Source organism: Gadus morhua, chromosome 3 (genome assembly GCF_902167405.1).
Source record: "Gadus morhua chromosome 3, gadMor3.0, whole genome shotgun sequence".
NCBI lineage: Eukaryota > Metazoa > Chordata > Actinopteri > Gadiformes > Gadidae > Gadus > Gadus morhua.
In genome coordinates, this window is record NC_044050.1 from 19,170,996 (window position 1) to 19,191,501 (window position 20,506).

Here is a 20,506-nt window from a genome sequence, read left to right on the forward strand (position 1 = left end):
TTATACATGCGTGTAAGGGTGGCATCTACAGTATATACTACTTTAATACATCATAGGAGCCACCGGTACACACATATACATGACCAAATGAGGTGTGAGCAGTGCTGCGGTCGGACAACAAATGTGTGCTTTGCTAAACACTGAACTTTAAAGCCCGATTCCCTCGTCAACAGCAATGAACCCGAGAAAAGGGGCTAAAGTGGAGTGGGCCCCGTGTGCAGTATCAACAGCTCGTCACCGTCTCAATATGAGCGCTCTTTAAAGTGCACATGCCTTTTATTTTCAACGTGGGCTGGAAATAAGGTTTGACACAAGACACGTATCCTGCTATACTACTTGTATTCCATCTTTCAAAAAAGAAAGACAAGATTTAATATTACTTAACAATATGTTAAAAGGTAGCCAGTCTGGCCTCAGTGTTAATACAATATACACTCTATAACAGATTGATAGCGTGAATTCCATTCTGAAAGTATTCTGATACAAGCTGGCTATAATAATAATAATAACAATATAATAATAATAATCCAAAAACAAATAAAACAAAACAAATAAAAATTTAAATCATTTTTGTAACTGGTACATTAACTGAACAGTTTGTCAAGTGAACCAAGAAAAAAAAAAAAACAGTCAAGTATTGAGTCTTCCACCTCTCTCTTAAGTTAAGCTGGCTGGGAGGCAGGTAGAGGAGACCAGCGAACCAGCCCATTCCCTTGTCAAAGGAGATGCCATGCTAGAAACATTTGGAAACAATAGGGTAGTGAGCCACAACAAATCAAGTATCATTTTAATATATATATATATATATATATATATATATATATATATATATATATATATATATATATTCATATTTTTAATTATTACAACAATGTGTCTGTGTCTCTTTTATTTTGGAAGGATTCCATCCAAACATAGTTAGCACTTTTGACTACAGATCAGCCAATGTCAGAAACGATAACTTTCAGAACATGGCTTTTCGGTCAAGAGAGAGAGAGAGAGATAGAGAGATAGAGAGCAAGAGAGAGAGACACCGACCCCCTATTTGGACTGAAAAGCACACAAGCACGCAAGGAAAATTCATCAGAAGGTAGCAGATTTTTCATGTTTTTTTTTGTGTGTCGATAATAATCGTTTTCTTATCGCATAATTTTTGTGTATTTTTTTTTCTTTTCAAGATCAATCCGATGGAGGGTGTGGCTGGCCCACGAAGCAGCGGCGGGAGCAAAGCAAGGCAGCGTGTGTGTGTGATTTGGGCACAGCAGAAAAGAAGGGCGGGGCACGACGGATGGGCCAGAATGGTGTGGGGTGTGGTGTCTGGGGGTACAAGAGGTGGGGGGTGGGGTTGCGAGCCCGGCCATGGGGGGGGGGGGGGGGGCTGATAACGTCACACAGCCATAAGTCACTCACAGACGTCCTCAGTGTGCGGCGAACGTTGCTTTCTTTAGACTAAAGTTGGACCAGTTGATTGAAAGCCGTTGGCGGGTCTGACGGGCAGAGTCCAAGCAGAACCTGGTGGGGGAGACAGAGAGGTCAGAACCTCTCGTGTATGCTGCATATACACGTGTATGCCGCACATACACATGCAGCAGGAATATGAATGGGATGTCGAAGCATTCCTCTTCTTCTTTAGGCACTTGCGCCTGATGGACGTCTTATCTTCTATTTTTCCAACGTTATACCATCTATGATGGTATATGAACCAGACTCCTCACTAGTTTCCGAATCTCACTCTTATTTTATCTATTAGATCATTCTCCCTCAAATACTTCACCATCCGCTGTTCCGCATAACTAACATCATGTACTTTCATTTCCTTGCATTGTTTTTTAGCTTAGCATTTAGTTTTGGTCATTCTTCTGCAGACTTTCGGTTGAAATAAAACATTATGAACTCTCCTGGCAGTGATCACATTTCCCTGTCTGAGGTTAATTCCGGCAACTTTCAGATCACCATTCGATTTCAAATGACTATCTCAGTTATACGAGGAAGCATTTGGCCGAACATACCTTTTGAAATACTCAACCTCTCTCTCAGTCTCATCCATTTCAGTGCTATCCAGATCGATGTCTTTTGGCAGGAATACGTCGTCTGGATTGAGAGAATGTGCCACACAATGAGAAACAAACAGACTAATTGAAATGCCAAACTTCACATTGCTTTGATAACTGTACTGTACGAGCATTAAGACCTAGGCCAGTAAACTGGAAAAAGCTACCAGGAAAGGATCTAAACCCACTGTCTCAATGGATTAACAATAACTTTGTAAAAATAAAAATAATATCCTGAAATCATTAAATTCCTTCAATATTTAAAATGTCATGCTGAACTGCTGATTACTGTTAATCACGACAACAAGAAAATCAAAACGGATAAAGGGATTAGCCTTAATTTGTGATGCCCAGCTATGGCGTAACTGGAACAAAGTTTAAAAGGGGTCAGTCAAACTTTTTGAACTTCATCTCTGATCTAACGATCAATGACGTATTCAAGCAAACAAGAGACCTATGCCGACTGACCCGAAGTACTACAAAACAAGCAAGCAAGACCCTAAACGCTTGACTGAAGTAATACAAAACAAGCAAACAAGACCCTATACCGCCTGTCTGAAGTAATACAAAAAACAGGCAGAGGTCCCAAACCAGGCAGTGAGTACACCCACCAATGGAGCTGTTCATCTTGTCCCCCTTCTTCTTCTTGTTCTTCTTGGCCTTGCCTTTGGGCTGGGGCGACTCCGCCTTGGGGGGCTTGCCGTTCTGCTGGGGCTGCTCCGATTGGCCGGCCGGCAGCGGCGGCGGCAGCGGGGGTGACGATGAGGAGGAGGATGAGTGGTGGCGGTGGTTCAACACAGGTGGGCTCCTTCTCTCCTCCCTCACCTGGGGGTAATGGGCTGATGAGGAGGAGGAGGAGGAGGAGGAGGCGGCGCTGGGGGGGCGTGGCTCTGGTGCTGCCTCTTCCCGCTGACGACCCGGTGGTGGTGGTGGAGGAGGTGATGGTGTTGGTGGTGGAGCTGCTGCGGGTCCTCTCTTCCGGGCTGGGCCGCGGCGGGGAGGGGGGTCAGAGCCTCCGCGGCGGCCCTGGGTTGCGTTGCTTTGGTGTGGGGCGCGGCGGCGGAGGTGGCGGGCGCGGTGCCGTTGGTCAGCGGCCCGGCCGCGTCACAGCCCCGGGGCTTCTCCGGCGTCTTCCGGACCGCCGCCTCGCAGCACGCCGTCCGGGAGGCCGAGCGGACCTGGGACTTGCCGTGGAGCTCCGGGTGCGACGCCAGCGCGGTGCCGTTGAGGAGCGGGGAGGCGGGCAGGGAGGGCAGGGAGCCTGGGGCCGGAGGCGTGGCCTTCTCCCGGGGGCTCTTTGGGATGTGCTGCTTGTGGAGCTGCGGCGGCGGCGGCGGCGGCGGGGGCGTGGCCTCGAAGCGGGGCTCCTTGTGGCCGGGCAGGCGGATGAGGCCGTGGAGGAGCTGCGACTTGCCGTTGTGGAGGTTCTCCAGGACGTTCTGCGCCGTCTGCCTCAGGGGCTGCGGGCTGTTCTGCGGCGGCGCCGTGTTCTCCTTGGCGCGCTCCCGCCGCTTCTTCTTGGCGGCGCGCAGGTGCTGCAGCTCCTGCAGCCGGAGGAGCTCCCGCTGGAGCTCCGCCTCCTCCTCGTCCTGCTGCTGCCGCCGCCGCCGCTCGTCCTCCAGGAGCTGCTCCTCGCGCTCGCGGGCCTCCACCTCCTGCCGGGCCTTCTCCTCCAGCTGGCACGCAACGGGTCACAGAGGGCAAGAACCATTAGGAGGTTATTTTTACAAAGCCACTTTGTAAGCCCATTTTGTGGGTCAATTACAAAATGCAAAAAGCTCAATTAAGGAGAAATATGAAAATGAATACAAATGTGCAAAATAAGATACTAAATATAGAAATCTAGTTAGCGGAGGATGAACAGTAAACAAGTGAACACATATCAAACGGTAGAGGCAGTGTCTATTAAAACAAACGCTTTCATAACAGAGATTTAAACCTTTAAAAACAAACGCGCGACACACGGGGGGTCGATCTAGCGAACGATAAAAAAAACCACCCCCACCTTCTTCTGTTTGTGCCGGGCCCTCTTGGCCGCCTTGGAGCTGGAGGTGGGCTTGCTGTCGGCGCTGTTGATGAACTGCAGCAGGTCCTCCACGCGCCGGTGGTCCTCCACGCCCCCGTCCCGCTCCACCACCGGCTGCTGCTCCTCCCGCTTGGGCTGCTCCTCCTTCCGCTTGGTGAGGCGCAGGCGCAGCTTCTCCCGCATCTCGGCGTAGTTACGGCTGGTGGGGGCCGCCGGGGGCTGGGGGGGGGACGCAGGTCAGAGGTCAGCCAGGGATCGGTAAATGACCCGTCGGCAGTGTAGATCATTTCCCTCGGTTTCCTCGTGTTACATTTAGATTTATGAAACTAAATGTACACAAATAGGCGGTTATTTAATTATTAAATGTTATTGATCTTTTGTACGGATTGTTAAGAATCATACGGAAAAAATAAAAGAAAAACACTAATATTGATATGCAATACTACCACTATTTAAGATAAAGCGGAATTGTTTGATTGGCTGAAACAAACCCTCCTGACGTGACATAAAAAGGAGTTGCGCTCGAGCGCCTCTTACCCCTCCGTGACCAAAGAACTCGCAGTAGCAGCAGTCACAGTACTTTCCCTCCTTCTGATTGGTGGAGGTGGAGGTGGAGGAGCTGTGCTCGGAGCAGCTGTCCTCGTCCTGGCTCTCCTCCCCGTCGTAGGGCTGGTGCTCGTAGGCCCCGTTGCCCTCGCAGCGATGGCCCTCGCAGTCCGGATCACTGGGGGGGGGGGCGAACCAAGACAGGGACATCTTATGGCAAGCAGATCTCTGGCTCTACATAAGCAGTGTAATCTTAAGTTTCATTTTTTCTGTCTTAATACTTCTAGATATCTGTGGTGTGTTAATTACCCAGCCCTGTTATTAACCATGTATTGCTTTCCTTTACTGACTAAAACATAGCAGGGAAGCACTGGATAATAAATACTGACTCATGACTCAAACATAGGAGGGCAGCAGTGTATAATAAATACTGACTAAAACATAGGAGGAGAGCAGTGTATAAAAAATACCGACTTAAACATAGGAGGACAGCACTGTATAATCAATAAAGACTTAAACATAGGAGGACAGCACTGTATAATCAATAAAGACTAAAACATAGGAGGACAGCACTGTATAATCAATAAAGACTAAAACATAGGAGGACAGCACTGTATAATCAATAAAGACTAAAACATAGGAGGACAGCACTGTATAATCAATAAAGACTTAAACATAGGAGGACAGCACTGTATAATCAATAAAGACTAAAACATAGGAGGACAGCACTGTATAATCAATAAAGACTAAAACATAGGAGGACAGCACTGTATAATCAATAAAGACTAAAACATAGGAGGACAGCACTGTATAATCAATAAAGACTAAAACATAGGAGGACAGCACTGTATAATCAATAAAGACTAAAACATAGGAGGACAGCACTGTATAATCAATAAAGACTAAAACATAGGAGGGCAGCAGACTGACCTGCATACGCTGGGCGGGGCACTGACGGGGCCGTCGATGGAGGGGGCGGGGGGCTCGGCGGGCGAGAGGCACAGGCCCTGGTGGTGGGCCTCCAGGAACCCGGGGGCGGGGGTTGGCATCCTCGGGAAGGGCTGCGAGCCCATGGCGGGCAGGTGGGTGTTGGGCGGCGTGGGCAGGCTGGGACCTGAGAGCAGGGGGAGGGAGGCCAGGCCCGTGGGGCTGTTCCTGGGGGCGACCGGGCTGGGTAGCCGGTGGTCCTCTTTGCCTAGACTGTGGAACACGTCGTCTGGGTGGGTGGGGGGTGGGGGGGAGAGAGACAGACGGAGACCCAGGGTCACGATCGCAGTGTCAGGGCGAAAGGAGGGTGGTGGACGGTGGAGGCTTTAGGAGACGATAAAAGGCTTTAACTAGAGTTAACAGCTAGACGGCCGTGTGGTTAATGTCACCGCGGACGAAACCAAACGGGCTGTGTACTTAATACAAGTATAAACATGAACACACCAAGAAATGTAATCTGATTAATAACGGGGAGGTACACAATAAGAAAAAACTGACTTTTGAAATGTGCAAGCAAACAAAAGTTAAAATAAACATCGGAATCTCCCCTAGACCGTATCTGCGGTTAAGCACTATACTCTAGAGCGTCTATTGGATTGTTATCAGCAGAGTACAGAGGAGAAATATCTCAAGCACCCCTTCAAAGCCTTATAAGCTTGAGGCGCCAACCTACAGTAGCCCCTGCGTTACCTAAAGAGTTGGGTCTTTTGGATGAGAGGTGGAGGGTGGGGTTATTACTTGACTGCACAGTGGTGGCGGTGCAGGACACTGAGGCTGTGGAGCCCGAGGTGGCCATGGCCACGCGGTGCGACTCCAGGAAGGCGTCCTGGAAGTTGTACAGACACTTCTTCTTGGCGCCGCTCTTCTTCTGCTCCTTGGCCTCCATCATGGAGGAGGTGGAGCAGGAGGAGGACGAGGAGGACGAGGAGCAGGAGGGAGGAGGTAGAGGAGCGGCCAGCGAGAGGCCGTCCCGGTGGGCGCCGAAGCAGGAGGGCTGGGGGAGGGGCACGTCGGGGAGGGGGGGCCTGAGCATGTCACCTGGGGGGGGCAGGGTTCATGGGTCACATGGAGGTCGGAGAGATGTCAGGTAGAGCGTTCATTTAACGGGTTTAGTGTCAGCCAAGAGGGGTTTCGCTTTCTGAGGTGGCTTTTGATGCATGTCCCAGGTCTAAACCCGCATTTGTGACACAAGCACGAGATGTAATATTTTCTCCCCAACTTCTAACATCCATCTGATTTAGCCCCGATCAATGTCGGCAGGTAATATCAAAGAACCCAGGGAATGAATGTGAATCTTGACACACTATTTTACCCACGGCAATGAATTGGTAGGCAGAATTAGGCACTTTGTCCCTAAATAAATACAGCGCCTTTATGGAACCTCCTAAATATCTGAATCTAATTCAGAAATAAATGTGGTGGCTGGGGCCCCCTGGTGGCGGACCGCTGCGCCGGACTCACCGGGAAGGGACTCTGGTAGCAGCATGGAGGTGTTGAGGCTCTTCATCACTGCGGCGTCCCACAGGTTCTCGAACTTCAGCGAGAGGCACTGCAGCGAGCTGTTCCAGTCCCCGGTGCCGCCCCCCGCCGCACCGAAGCAGTTCTGGTAGACGTGGTCCGGGAGGGAGGGGCTGAAGGCCGGCTGCTTGGCCGCAGAGTGGTTCGATGAGGGGGCCGGAGGGAGGGGCTGGAAGGGAAGAGGTGGGGTTCAGGGGGTCAGTGGATGGCTTAAGGGTGAGCTCCTTCCATCAGGTGAAGACAACACTGGTCTGATGATAACAAACGAGTCAATTTTAGGCCGAGGGTGACCCCTTGTGGCGAAAAGAAGAAACGACAGGGAACAGCAGTACAAATACACAGAGGTAAAAATGAAAATAGTTTGAAGAGGAAGATCAAACCGGATTGGGAGAAAACCAAAGACACGACTGATATGAGAATTTAACGTTTTTCAAATTGAAAGGTTCCCTTGAAAGAGTTACCAAAAAGTACATCACACACACACACCCACACACTGACCTTGTTGTGTGTGAGGGGCGAGCTGGGGGGGTAGAGGGTGGGGTGGAGCAGCGGCCGGGGCAGGTGGGACAGGTTGTGCAGGGGCAGGTGGCCGTGGATGTGCGGGTAGAGGTGGAGCGCGGGGTGGGAGGAGGGGGCCTTGGTGTCCGTGAAGAACTGCTGTCCGAACGCGGGCGGGGGGCCGGGGGTCTGGAGGCGGCTGGAGTGCAGGGCGGAGGAGGAGGAGGAGGTGGAGCCGGGCTCCTGGCTGCAGACGTGGCACTGGCAGGCGTGCTGGGCCTGCTCTACCTGCGGCCGCAACACAGACCACAGCGGGCTCACTGATTGGCCCGCTGAAACACAGCGAAAGGTGCGCATCCCACTGGGCAGGTTTGAATGCGTTGCAGCGGAGTGATGATGTAACGTAATGGGAGGGCGTGGTTACCAACGGTGCTGTCCGGAGTGTATACACACACACACACACACACATACAAACGAACATAAAGACAGGGGGAGGAGCTTCGCTCATGAAAACGTAATAGAATGAAATGGGAACCGTTAACGACATTAAAACATAACGTGCAGTGCGAGTGGAGGCAGGATGAGACCTTAAACATACTAAACAATGCCCGATTATTTTCCTATCCAGCTCTCACAAAGGCAGAAAGGCACCCCGAGTCTAAGGCGATGTGCTGCGATGCGATCGGCCGTACCAGCTGGTGGTTGTAGGAGGGAGGGGGGCTGTTGCCCGTCCCAGAGGGGTGGTCCATTGGACGCCCGGGGGGCTCGCCGGCGCCCCCTCCGTCGGCCTCCTCCTCTTCCTCCTCCTCGCCCTCCGAGGAGCTGCTGCTGCTGCTCAGACCCTGAGGAAGAGGACGAAGAGGACGGTTTCTTCAGAGTGGTTTTCATATTTAATTGACTTGCTACAATCAGCTCCTAACAATCCTATAATTTTCTTACTTTTTCCCCTTAGTATCTTCATCATCATCATCCAACCTAATTCTTAAACCAGGGTTGCTGCACCAAAAGCATGTTTGTGTGTTTAATGTGTTCACCACATGGCGCTGCCCCGGCAGCATGAAATAGGTTGTGAACACAGAGTGTGAACCGTCACCGCCCTCACCTTCAGCTCTGCGCTCTCTCCTCCCCCGTTCAGGTCGGCGTGCAGGCCGTTCACGGCACCCGTGACGACGCTGTGGTCCTCGTAGGCACCCATGGCGTACACGTCCCCGAACTTGGTGGACATCGGCGGTCCTTCGTCGTCGTCGCTGATGCTGTCGGCGCAAACCAGGAAATAAAAACATGAGAGTTGTGGGTTGTGCTTGGGATATTGGGGCGATGGGGTGGGTGGGCGGATGGGGGGATTATGGGTCTCGATAATTATTGGATGTTTAACTTTGTGAAAAAAACGTGATGACCAAATGACGGAAAAACAGCCACGTATTTTATAAAGGTATCACTGTATAAATAATGATCAACTGATCCAACTATTTCACGCATTACATGGTACAATAACACCTAAATAACTAAACATTTCAGGGAAAAGGCGTGTGAAAATGACACACTGAACATGATGCAACAATAAGAAACACTAAAACGTCTGCTAAACTATTTTGGAACCTAGCACTAGTCTGCACTGTGCAGCCCACTGCAGCACTCTCCCCTCACACTGCAACCGGGCTCACGAGGCACAAGGTGCAATCCCAGCCATCCGCACCAACGCCTTGGGTGACTTGAAAGGCGCCTCTAAATTAAATGTATTATTATTATTATTATTATTATTATTATTATTATTATTATTATCCCTGTTCGAAGACGCGGCTCGGAGGGTAGTGGGGCGGGGCCGGAGGGACTCACAAGTTGTGCGTGTCTCCCTGGGGCAGCATGAGGCGGGGGTGCTGCTGGATGGTGACCGGGGAGCTGGAGTTGGAGCCCGAGGCCGAGCTACCGGAGGACAGGCTGGGGGGGTGCACCTCGGCCAGGTAGCCCCGGGGCGGCTCCCCGTGTATGGGCAGCTTGATGTGGAGGTCCTCGGCCATCGGGGAGTCCATGATGCCGCAGGTGAGGATGTGGGAGAGGCTACAGTCGTCACAGGTGCACCTGGGCGGAGGGGGGGCAGTGTTAGTTGCGGACGGTGGGGGCTTTAAGGAAGGCTGGCTAGGATGAATATCAGCAGAACATGTATCGCAGGTGGGAAGATGAAAACGTAGCCAATCTGTAAAACAAGGTACTACGCTGAAATCGGACATGTCCGCTCTGCTATTGCTCATGTTCAAACACGTCAATACACGGAATAACGTGAATGGGCTATCACGGATTTTGATTACATTATTGATTTTGAAACGGCAGTACTAACCTTCTTCGGTAATTGCAGTTTGGACAATCTGGGATGCTGAGCCGAGAGGAGAGCATCCTCATTGTGTCTTCGAAGTTATCCCCCGGAGTGGACTTTTTACTGTTCGTTAACTAAAGAAAGGAACACAAAGCAGAAACTATGAGCCGTGCACGTTCACTATGGGATGTTTCCTATGATTTTGTCACACCAGCTTCCTAATATTATGTTTGCATATTATACCTGCTCTTCTATGAATCTTCTTTGCTTAAAAAACTCCCAATCTTCTTTAAGCATCTGCTGTTTTGTTTTCAGTGTCTGGAAATCCAAAAGAATTATAAGGAGGACATTATTTTTCTTGTGTGTGGTGTTGTTGTGCGTTGTGTTGAAGAAGAAGCAGAAGTGAAGTGTGTTATCTTAAACGTCTATTGCATGCAACGTTTCATATTACTTAAGCCATAAAGCTAAACATATAGCATTGCTGGTGAGGTCAAAATCATATGGAAAGAAACATTGGAAGCAAGTCAACAACTACCTCACACTCTTGACTACAGGAGCTACCATTTCAATCTAGGGTACAACAATAAAACATGGAAAGGTTATAATCTTACGTTTTTACTAATCAAAGACTTGTGTGGCTCTGTTCGTTGATTGGTTAGATTCTGACCCTCCACCTTAAAAAGCAGCTGCAAGACATCTCACATGTTGACATCCTGAACTAGCACCTCAATCACCTCCACAACAAATATCACAATGACACTAATTAGATTATCACAAGCGGATCGACTCAGTACACCAATGTCAGCAAAAAAAAATACGGGTTGATATGTTTTTGTTTCCATCGCCACAGGAAGAAAATCGGTCCAAATCGCCATCACAAGAAGCGAGGGCGTATAGAGCGGCGCCTACCTGCTCGTCCACGTAGTCATCGATCCTCCTCTCGCACTGCTGCCACTTGGCTGCCACCGCGGCCATGTCATGCTGCAGCTGCTGGTAGCTCTCCAGCAGGGCGCCGTACATGTCCTCGCTGTATGAGTCATGAGAGGACGAGCCCTGTCTGGGAGCAGAGACGGGGCCGAGACACGGGGCACAATCAGGAAGCTGGTGTGTACACAGCCTTCGGATACGGGACACAGAGTCAGCAGCGGTTTGATGAGGTCATGCCTTTACTCGACTCGAATGGCGTTGAAATGAGGGACGTTTGGATTATTTATTTTTTGCTTCCTGCATATAATGTTTCACAAGTATCACAGGTTAAAAAAGGGATAATACAAGATACTACAAATCTTTGTCCACGTGCAGTTCACACTAGTGTCTATTTTACAAAATGTTATATTTTTGCTTGAAACGTGTCACTCGATATCCTTGGGATCTGCTCCATGCATGTCATCTTCGTACATTCGCGAGAATTACCTAATTACACCCATCACTTTCACTAAAGAGATGAGCCTCGCTTTTCTAAAGCTAGGGCAGGAAATATATTTCAGGAAAAAAAAAAAATTGTTGAAATTACCTTTAATTAGAGATGGCACTCAATAAATCAAGTGCTCTGACAAAAAAAACAAAAAAATGAAATCTTCTACCTGTGCACACACAGCCTGTGCACTCATTGCCCATCAGATTCATCCACCGAGCAAGGCAGAGCTATTGCTAAAGCTAGCGAGCTAGTCCTGTGTTCTGCAGGAGTGGTTTTAGGGAGACCTGAAGGGAGGTGGGGGATTTTTCAGTTGGATCATTTTAAAATGTTGCTTACTCCTGCTGGTTTCTCAAAATTGCCTACCCTAGCTCAAAGGGAATTTTATGAAAAGTTAATTTGTGGAGATTATAAAACCAAACCCTTGATGAAACTTGATAATTAATCATTTAAATGGGTGGACTCTATAGCAAGTTAAAGACATACTCTCATAGCATCAGTGAGCCATATCATTTGGGCCTGGTTGCTTTATACAGTTGATCCCTTTTACCGCCGTCCGAAGCAGAATTTGGCAAGTGATGCAACTCTTAAATACATCTCTAGGCCAACAAGAGAAAACAAATCTCGACACCGCAACGTTCCTCTTGGGAACTGAACACGTGAGCCATAGTTAAACAATGACTTACTTCAGCTGTGCAACCAGTGCAGGTAAACTGCTGTGCAAGATTGGCTCAGAGAACACCAGGTTCTCAAAAAGGTGCTTGTTGTGCAGCTCCCACGTCACCTGGAACTTCTGGAGGTGTTCATTCTCCTGAAACCAAATTAGACATTGGAATGAAGGCCCAGATAAGGCATCTACAAAAGTCGCTCTAAGAAGAGCTGGTTAAAGAGACTGAGGCAGACATTTAAGTAGGTTCCGGGGATTGGGGAATAACTGCCTCGAGAAGGGGAGGAACAATGACATTTGATGGGGAAAACGTGGATCTTAGTTTAGAAAAGCGTACTGCGAGTGATATCGCATTGCATCGCCTACTGATTACCTTTCCATTTTTTGAGCTTTTACAAGACCATAAACCGAGTTGGGAGCCAAATTCTGGCATGGTGAGATTAGTACAAACATGCCAAAGTGAGTTATGGGGGACTAAGGGTTGACAAAAGAGGAACATAATAAAAAACACTTAATTAACTTCAGACAGCAAACACTTTCCCTTTGTATACACATATTTAACAGCATCACCGGCATGGGAATAATATCCAACTGACCAGAGTGAGCAGGAAGCTGCTGATGCTGCGTGCGGCCTGGCAGAGAGCATTGTACTCGTCCAGGAGCAGGGAGACGAACTGGTGGGCCTGGGGCGGGCCCTGGGCGGCTGCTGCTGCTGCCCCGGACCCCACCACCGCGGCCCCGGCCTTGGAGCCAGCAGACAGGTGCTTCAGCAGCCGCACCTTCATCTCCAGGACGTACTCGCGGGCCTGCTGCTCCAGCCGCTGGTACAGCTGGTAGGGGTCCTTCTCGCACAGCCTGAGAGAACCATAGTTGATGTTAAGACTAGAACACATTGAGGTCCATCCACGGCCACACAGAGTACAATCCTCCTCAGTCTGTTTGAAACATGCCATCCAGTTCAAAAGGATTCGTCGGCTGAACGCTGATCTAAGGTAAAATTCTCTCGATTCAAATAATGCCCCGTTTGTGATCAGATATTTGGCTGTGTCCAAAATTCTCTTTTCTTCTCTCTCTTATCAATCAATATGCAATACTGACTGCAAACAAACGACGTGACACAATATATGTTGCAATATCTGTTGTGCTCCACAGAACTTCCACTACAACCGGCATGCTCAAAGTTGTCCTTTTCTGACTAATGTGGCAACGATGGACGATTCTGAACTTTCTACCTCCAGGAATTACGGGTTCAGTGTCTCCTCATTGCCCTGTTCCTAACTCTATTTATAGTAATACACACGGCTAGCCGTTTGTAAGCATATGTTTTCTATTCTGTTCGAAGTGTATCTGCAAGTAGCTGTATTTTATTTAAATTAATTGTAGATGATGATCTCATATTATAACAGAAATGGGAGTACCACTGTTTAATGGTGATTTGTTTTGTTCTGCCCATGACATTGTGACTAACCCCAGTGATAACAAAAAAACAAATGGAAGTTAGTCTTCTTAGGACATCCTTAAGCAGTTTGGTTAACTATAGTTTGTTTATGGTGTATAAGTTCCTTCTTATTGCTTAGCCTTACTTTAATGACCTTGCCCCATATATAACAAACTACATTTGGATATGGCCTACCCATTGATAGATGTAAAACAAACAGCCCTGCTGTGACAGCGTATCCTCTCCCCTGGCGAGATGGGACTTTGGGCTTGTCTGGCAGCTGGGCTGGCTTAGGGTGACCAATCAACATGGTCAGGGCTCCAGACTTATTTTTTTCACTAGACATACTCTGTAGCCCCTAACTAAAAATTTAGGGGCGCAACCAGAAATTTTAGGGGCACACACCGTTAATCAACATGCCAACCAAATATTCACATTTCTACTAATTTTCAATGTATTACTAATAACTATTTTGATAATAGATGCAGAAATTAAAATGTGCCGTTTCAAATTCAGTGTCACATTTTATTGTGATTCTCATCTATCCCAACGGTTTCCAGGTTTGCGCATTCATGCGTTCGACAAGTACGGAAGCGACAGTTTCACGGGAGTGCGCCCGCTTGTCGTGCCGCTTGACAGGACGCTGAGCATCCTCTCTGCCCGCTCGCCTCTCCATTGAGGATGCATTATCAGTCCCGACAAACGTCTCCCGTGTGAAAATCCCTTTATGGCACCTGAAGCAGAGTCCTGCACTGGTTCGGGTGACCCGCACAATTTGGATGAAACGAGTCGGGTCGGACGCCTGACGTTTACACTCGCTCGATAATCTCTAGGACCCTCCCCCTCTACACATTAGCCACTTACAGTGGCCATTCCCATCCTGCTTACACTCATTGGCCTGCTAAAGATTCCGGATTCAAAAAATAAAAAAGGTCGCACACTCTCAAATTCTGGTCGCAGTCTGGAGCCCTGAAGGTTATCAAGCCTCTAAATCCATAACATACTAACTGATAACAAGTTCTCTTACATTCATCAGCCCTTTCCTAGCCATATACAAGCTTGGCACTGAGTAAGTAGGTTTCGCTTAATAGAAGAGTATGACGGAACCGTGACGGAGCCATGCATAGCAGTCCTTCCTCTACACTAGTCAGCCAAATGTTACCTTCGCTGATCTTCCCATCTGAGGGGTGATGACGACACATATTAAACGTCTGTGAAAGTTGGGAGTGGCTGAGGGAACATAAATTCTCCTGTGAAAATTGTTTAGACAATCCTAAACATTTGTTTGTATGCTTTCTATTTGGCATACGTTAATGCCACAGTCCTAAAATATGTTTGGTACATTTTTCTTCTAGGTTTCTACTCAGCATGTTTCAAGCTGGCCCCGTTTTGACAAGACAAGCTGGCATTCGGTGAACTAGACCCAACACATCCAGGTCACTGTGTCACTGTGCTGGGAGTCCCCAAATGAGCTGACCGAGCAATATGCCAAACTGACCACTTCCTATCTCGCCAAACTACTGCAAACTGAAGTTTAAAAAAATGTAATAATAACATGTGGCTCCAGTTTGATTATTCAGTCAAAAATATTGCTCAGTTTAAAAACTTTTGGAAAACCATAAAATCCATCCCTTAATAAACAAAAGTACAAATCATCCATCCAACAGCCGGTATCCCTTTCTTGTTCAATGGTGGCCATTACACCCATCGCTAAAGTTAGTCTGAGACAACATTACATTTATGCAGTACTATCACATATTCTCTCCTTGTGGCCTTGGACGTCGGGGAAAGGATAGGGTGGTGGGGGGGCTGTGTCCTACCTATCCACAAGCTCCTTCATGCCCTCCTTGTCCCTGTCCAGCGGCTGGTCGTGGTCCTCTCCCAGAGGGGTTCCCGTCTGCCGGTAGATGCAGCGCACCAGGTACCTCACCTCCGACCAGTGGTTCTGCAGCTGCTGGGACTCCCTCTCCGACTCGGCCGAGATCTCCCTGCAAAGGGCCGAACCAAAGGGGGTTTGATTCAGGGGTTTCCAAAATTGATTAATAAAGGCAGATAGGAGACCCAAGCCACCAGACTGGTGGCATGGGTGGTATAATCTCAACCCGAATGCCCAGGGTTCGCAGTCGACCTGTACGCAGCCCTGTGCGAGATTCTAACAAGCTTAACCCTCACCTGCTCCTGACTGACATGTGTCTAAGGATTAACTTCAAGTTTTATTGGATTCCAATAAAAGGCTAAAATGCTAACTAAGGAATATTTAAAACACTACGATTTATAAGTCATGATCTGATAAAAAAACATAAGGTTAATTAAAGGGGAGACGAGGAATGGCTTGAAACGGACCGTCTTTCGTTGCAGGCTTCACAGCTGCACACAGTGTCTGCAGTCATTGGCGTGGTGAGGTCGGGGGCCGGGAGCATGGGTAGGGCGGGCGCTGCAGTGGTCAGTCTGTCCGCGGGGGCGGGCTCCTGCACCAGGCCTCCATTACCCACAGGCATGTGTAAGAGGAAGTCCTGACTCTGAGCAAGGGGGAAATATGAGAAGAGGTGAGGTTAATTTATCTTGTGTATGTTCGAGAAGACCCTTTATATGTTGAAGGAGTTGTAGGGTTTTGCACCCATTTTTGGTAGGCAATATAAAATATATATATGGATTCTATTCAAGAATCGTATTTTATTAAAACCTGTTTCCAGTATTGAAAACGTGCCACTTTAACACGTATGTGTTAGAGCTGGCATGTAACTGCGGTGGTTATTAAGACATTGAATGAGTGCCCATTAATTTAAGCCTACATACGATAGATTATGGACTGGTCGACCAATAATCACTTATTGTATGCAGCACATTCACAGTGAGTGACCATATGCAAAGGACCACAACAAGGGTAAGAAAGGCTCTGACATGCCACAGTTAAGAAATAGGAAATGCAGAACCCATATGAGACCGAACACTGTAATATAAAACATTACAGGGTCACAGTGATCCTATGGAAAACTAGGCGGTAAAATGCAAACTTTATGTTTGACGTTTTAACCTCCAGGTTTGAAAGTCTTTGAAGATAAGCAAGCATGTCCATATCTCAGCTGGTATGTTCTGTGACCCAGTAACATAGTACATGAATATGATATGTTATATAATGGATGTGAGTTGGGTCTCATATTGGGGTAGGGAAATGCCTGTATCTACACAAATATTTTTTATTGCACTAACATGTTTAGACATTTGTAATAATTATTAACCCTTTCATTACATGTAAATCTGCAACAAGACAAACTGCCATTGCCCTACAATTATGATTTTTACAGCACAGCTTATTAGAAAAACACAGTGGTATGATTAGGGATGTAACGGTATGAAAATTTTACCTCACGGTTATTGTGACCAAAATTATCCCGGTTTTCGGTATTATCAAGGTATTTTTAAAAGTGGGTTCAATATGTTCAGAAAGCACCGATAGGCCTACGCAACTGAAATAGTTTAAAAAAGTCTAACAGTTTATATTTATTTATATATTATATCATCAAAAGTGCAACTTATAACCTCAAAGGAACAAGGGTTAACTTCTGGTGGTGAAAATCTTTTTGATAATTCAACGTTGCTAAGCATATAATGACCGCTGTCAAGGAAAGGGGATATTTTTTTTTTCAACCCCAGCGTCCTCGGTTGCTAAGCGACGTCAACGTCTTTGGCGGACTATTTCTCTGCTGATCAACACTACGAATACTGGTATGCTTTAAACGTGTCTAGTTCACCGTCATGCAGGCTGTGTTCAGTAAAATAAATAGCGATCTGTTTTTGGTGCTTGTAGGCCTATCTGCCTAAGCCCACGTTGAAATAACGTGGGCTTAGGGCAATTTGTTTATTGCAGTTGTTGCAATAAACAAATTGATTTCATACAAATCATAAAAGCCTCTCCCTGTGTCATTGTGTGAATATACGAGTTGCGTGCGTGCGTTCGCAGTGGGGGGTTCTTGATTGACCGATTTTCAAATATTATTTGAATACTTCTCAGCGAACATTGAATAGTATTTTTTGCCAGAAATGCACATCCCTATTAGAAGGCTGATGGATGTCTTGAGTGCTGTCGTCTCCTCCTTCTGCCATGATTCCAACTTCAAGAAACTTAAAAACATTATGTTGTAGGCTACACAGTGCGCCTGCGCGGCAACTTCAGGAGACTCGGATGAAGCGCTTGGAAGGATTTAAGCAAACGGTTACCACGCCGCGGGCGCGGTTATCCACCAAGATAATAATTGTATTTGAATTGAAAACGGTAATTGATATGACAACATTTTATCGGGCTTTACCGTACCACCGGTAACCGTTACATCCCTAGTATGATAAATGGTTATATGGTAACTTTCACATTCACACAAAAGAAACAAGAAGATGAAGTTGGACACTTCTGGACACATGAAAGCACAAAGAACCCACAAAAACAACAATTGAACTCAAGGCAATGCTAAACATAGCTACCCCTTCAAACAGAGTAGCATTTCATATCTAAATCAAACTACATTCAGGACGAAGAAGCAAAGAGTCGGCAGTCAAAAGCAACCACTTTATATCAGACTTATAAGCCGTCGCGACTCACCCCAAGCGATTGCTCCAGAGCGGTTTGTCGGTCCTCCTTCTCCACCGTGCGCCTGCAGTCAGGACAGACCCACAGGGGCAGCTGTAGGGCACTGGGGTTCTTTGTGGGCTGGTCACTGCCATTCTGGCCGCAGCCCTCCGTCTCAGACTGTAAGACACTTTCTTTGCGTTCACAGCGGCACAAGAGGCATCGGTCACCGGACGTGTAGGGTGCCCGCTGGTTCAGACCGAAGGTGAATGGGGTCTGTTATGGGTGGGGGAAGGGAAGGGTTGATGAAATGATGGTAGAAACAATACAGAACCATCTTAGCTTTAACTTCAGGTAGTCACTGTTTAAAATGAAAGCGTAACTCTGTCAAACTTGTAACAGAATCAACATGCACAGTCTGAAATCATTTCTACATACGGGACAGCTTATTATACAACCTTAAAACCAAACCCATCTTAGGGTCAAACAGTAAAGAAAAAATATTTATTTTAATTATAAATAATCTTGGCTATTTACTGCATTTTGAAATCTGATAACAATATACTGGCAGACGTCTTCCATGTTTTCAAAACCACACACTAAAAATTTGTGGGGTTCAAAACGGAGTAAACAGCCATCTTATCGTGGACGTTTTTTGTTGAATTTTCTCATCAAGTAATTTACCTGAAGGACGCCTGAGAAGTCAGCATTGACTGGCCCCTCTGTGAACTGTGGTGTGAGACTATTGTTCATTGGAACCTAGGGGAAAACAAATACCCCAACATGAACACTCAATTGCACCTTATGAAATGTATTATAACACATATGACAGCTGTCAGTCATTGGCATCAACATACACATAATGGAAAAAGGATCATAATGCTTAGTAGATATCAACATTTGTTTATACATCAAATCAACTCTTGAAATGAGAGTGGGGGGGCACATAGGTAAATCTTAAACTGATTGAGGAAGACTAAGGATAATACATTGATGAGATATTCATTAAATACAAAATAACAGCATAGCCTAATGGTACCGATATTGTTTGGGGAAATCATGGCAATAACATGTCTCCCAGCAATGTAGGTGAACTGTGGCTCCATTTAACGTGCGTCTATTTACTTATTTTAAGTACACCTATTCCATTTCCTTTTAACTATGAAAGTATTTATTCAAACCACCGTATGTCTATTATGTACTAATCTTCTTGTGAAACGAAAGTAGGTTCTGCTGGGCGTGTGTCAGACAGCAACTTTGACAACATCGTCACAGGTTTGGATGTGTATGTACACATGTACAACAGCTATTGAGCATGGAACATGCTAACCTAGTGTTATATCTAGCTATATCCAAACAACGCAACGTCATAGATTTCCAACCAATCTGCAATCAATTTTCTTATCCACCAAATGTGCAATCATATGCTTAATATTAGACATAAAAAGATGTTCGTCTAGTCCATCAAAAAACACCCAAGTTCAAACAAGGCCCAGCAGGACTTAACTTTACGTTAGCAACTCCTGTGTGCCAATGTTTGTGTAAGTAGCAATGCACATCGCCCACACTGAACGACAAGTCACTATTCAATAGGTTCAGTAGATGTCACAGGCGTGGAACAACTAAACATACGTTTTTATTTACCTAAATAGCGCTCACTTAGTGTCCATGTTATGGTTGTTTCAGGCTAGCCCCAGCTAATGAAATAAGACAACACTGGGCCACCTTCTTACACCAGAATAACAAAACGAGTTCAGTACCACATTGTGCATATCGTTAACTATGTATGTACCATATGAACGCAACGTACATAAACCTTATTATGTGTACTAAGCCTATTGGAATACTGTCTAGCTGCCAAGAGGTTCATTAGCTTCCTTCCTCGCCTGCCATGTCAGGCCCAAATTCAGATGTGTCGCTGATATGTGGACAGCGACCCTGGCTTTGCCACAAACTGGATATCGTGACACACTCACCTCTCCATTCAGACCAGCCATTGACGCTATATTCCCATTTCCACTGCAATCGGATGTCAAAAAACTTACTGCAGGGACAGGTGTTGTCGTTCCTTGAGAACATAGGGCCGAGACAACCCCGGCCTTGCCACTGCTGCTGTTGCAGACAGTACTGCAGCTACTGCCACCGCCCCGCTTGTTCTTCCTACGTTTAGCTCCTCGTTTAGCATCGGTTGGACTCATTCTTTCCACAACAACACGGAGACAACGTGCCTTTCAGAACTGGCAGGCTCTTGAGGGGAATGTCGTGTAAGAATACTCCGATATAAGTTTGGAAGATGATTTTTAGAGACTACCAGAACGGCAGACACTCAGTGCCATCCAAGTGTAAGCCGACTAGATTCCAATATGGCCTCTGGTTGGCCTCGTCGGGCTGGAGTTTGCGTTCCTACGTACGAAACGTGCCGCTGGTACTTCTGGGAAATTGTGTTTTATTACGATCACTGACTGAATTATAGACACCAATTATAAGAG

General features: G+C 47.0%; 1 protein-coding gene across 11 annotated transcripts; it reads right to left on the minus strand.

Moving 5' to 3' along the window:
- Window positions 1-257: 257 nt before the first annotated feature.
- fam193a (family with sequence similarity 193 member A) lies at window positions 258-20,397 on the minus strand. Of its 11 annotated transcripts, none has more exons than XR_003976066.1 (24): window positions 19,994-20,397; window positions 18,702-18,776; window positions 18,051-18,293; window positions 15,800-15,975; window positions 15,277-15,444; window positions 12,615-12,873; window positions 12,038-12,162; window positions 10,847-11,054; window positions 10,549-10,623; window positions 10,181-10,255; window positions 9,962-10,071; window positions 9,463-9,705; window positions 8,729-8,879; window positions 8,319-8,468; window positions 7,627-7,914; window positions 7,072-7,297; window positions 6,301-6,648; window positions 5,554-5,839; window positions 4,615-4,801; window positions 4,057-4,296; window positions 2,663-3,727; window positions 2,010-2,091; window positions 1,411-1,512; window positions 258-733 (listed from the first exon to the last, which is right to left on the minus strand). XR_003976066.1 is itself a non-coding variant. In XM_030350929.1 (24 exons), the coding sequence occupies exons 1-24, from the start codon at window positions 20,213-20,215 to the stop codon at window positions 1,419-1,421; spliced, it is 4,959 nt and encodes a 1,652-aa protein (XP_030206789.1). In that variant the 5' UTR covers window positions 20,216-20,397; the 3' UTR covers window positions 875-1,418. The 11 variants fall into 11 exon arrangements, 1 of the variants encoding a protein (XP_030206789.1); XM_030350929.1 differs by lacking the exon at window positions 258-733 and having other exon boundaries at window positions 875-1,512; window positions 2,663-2,871; window positions 2,949-3,727; window positions 10,847-10,994; XR_003976068.1 differs by lacking the exon at window positions 258-733 and having other exon boundaries at window positions 875-1,512; window positions 20,063-20,397.
- Between the last annotated feature and the right edge of the window lie 109 nt (window positions 20,398-20,506).

What these genes read in the sequence shown, in the direction of transcription:
- fam193a (XM_030350929.1), bottom strand. Translation starts at nt 20,215, where the DNA reads ATGAGTCCAACCGATGCTAAACGAGGAGCTAAACGTAGGAAGAACAAG. An exon ending in ACTTCTCAGGCGTCCTTCAG is followed by an intron (nt 18,294 to 18,701) that starts GTAAATTACTTG and finishes CACCCATAACAG; the next exon opens with ACCCCATTCACCTTCGGTCT. An exon ending in CCTCCTACAACCACCAGCTG is followed by an intron (nt 7,915 to 8,318) that starts GTACGGCCGATC and finishes TTGCGGCCGCAG; the next exon opens with GTAGAGCAGGCCCAGCACGC.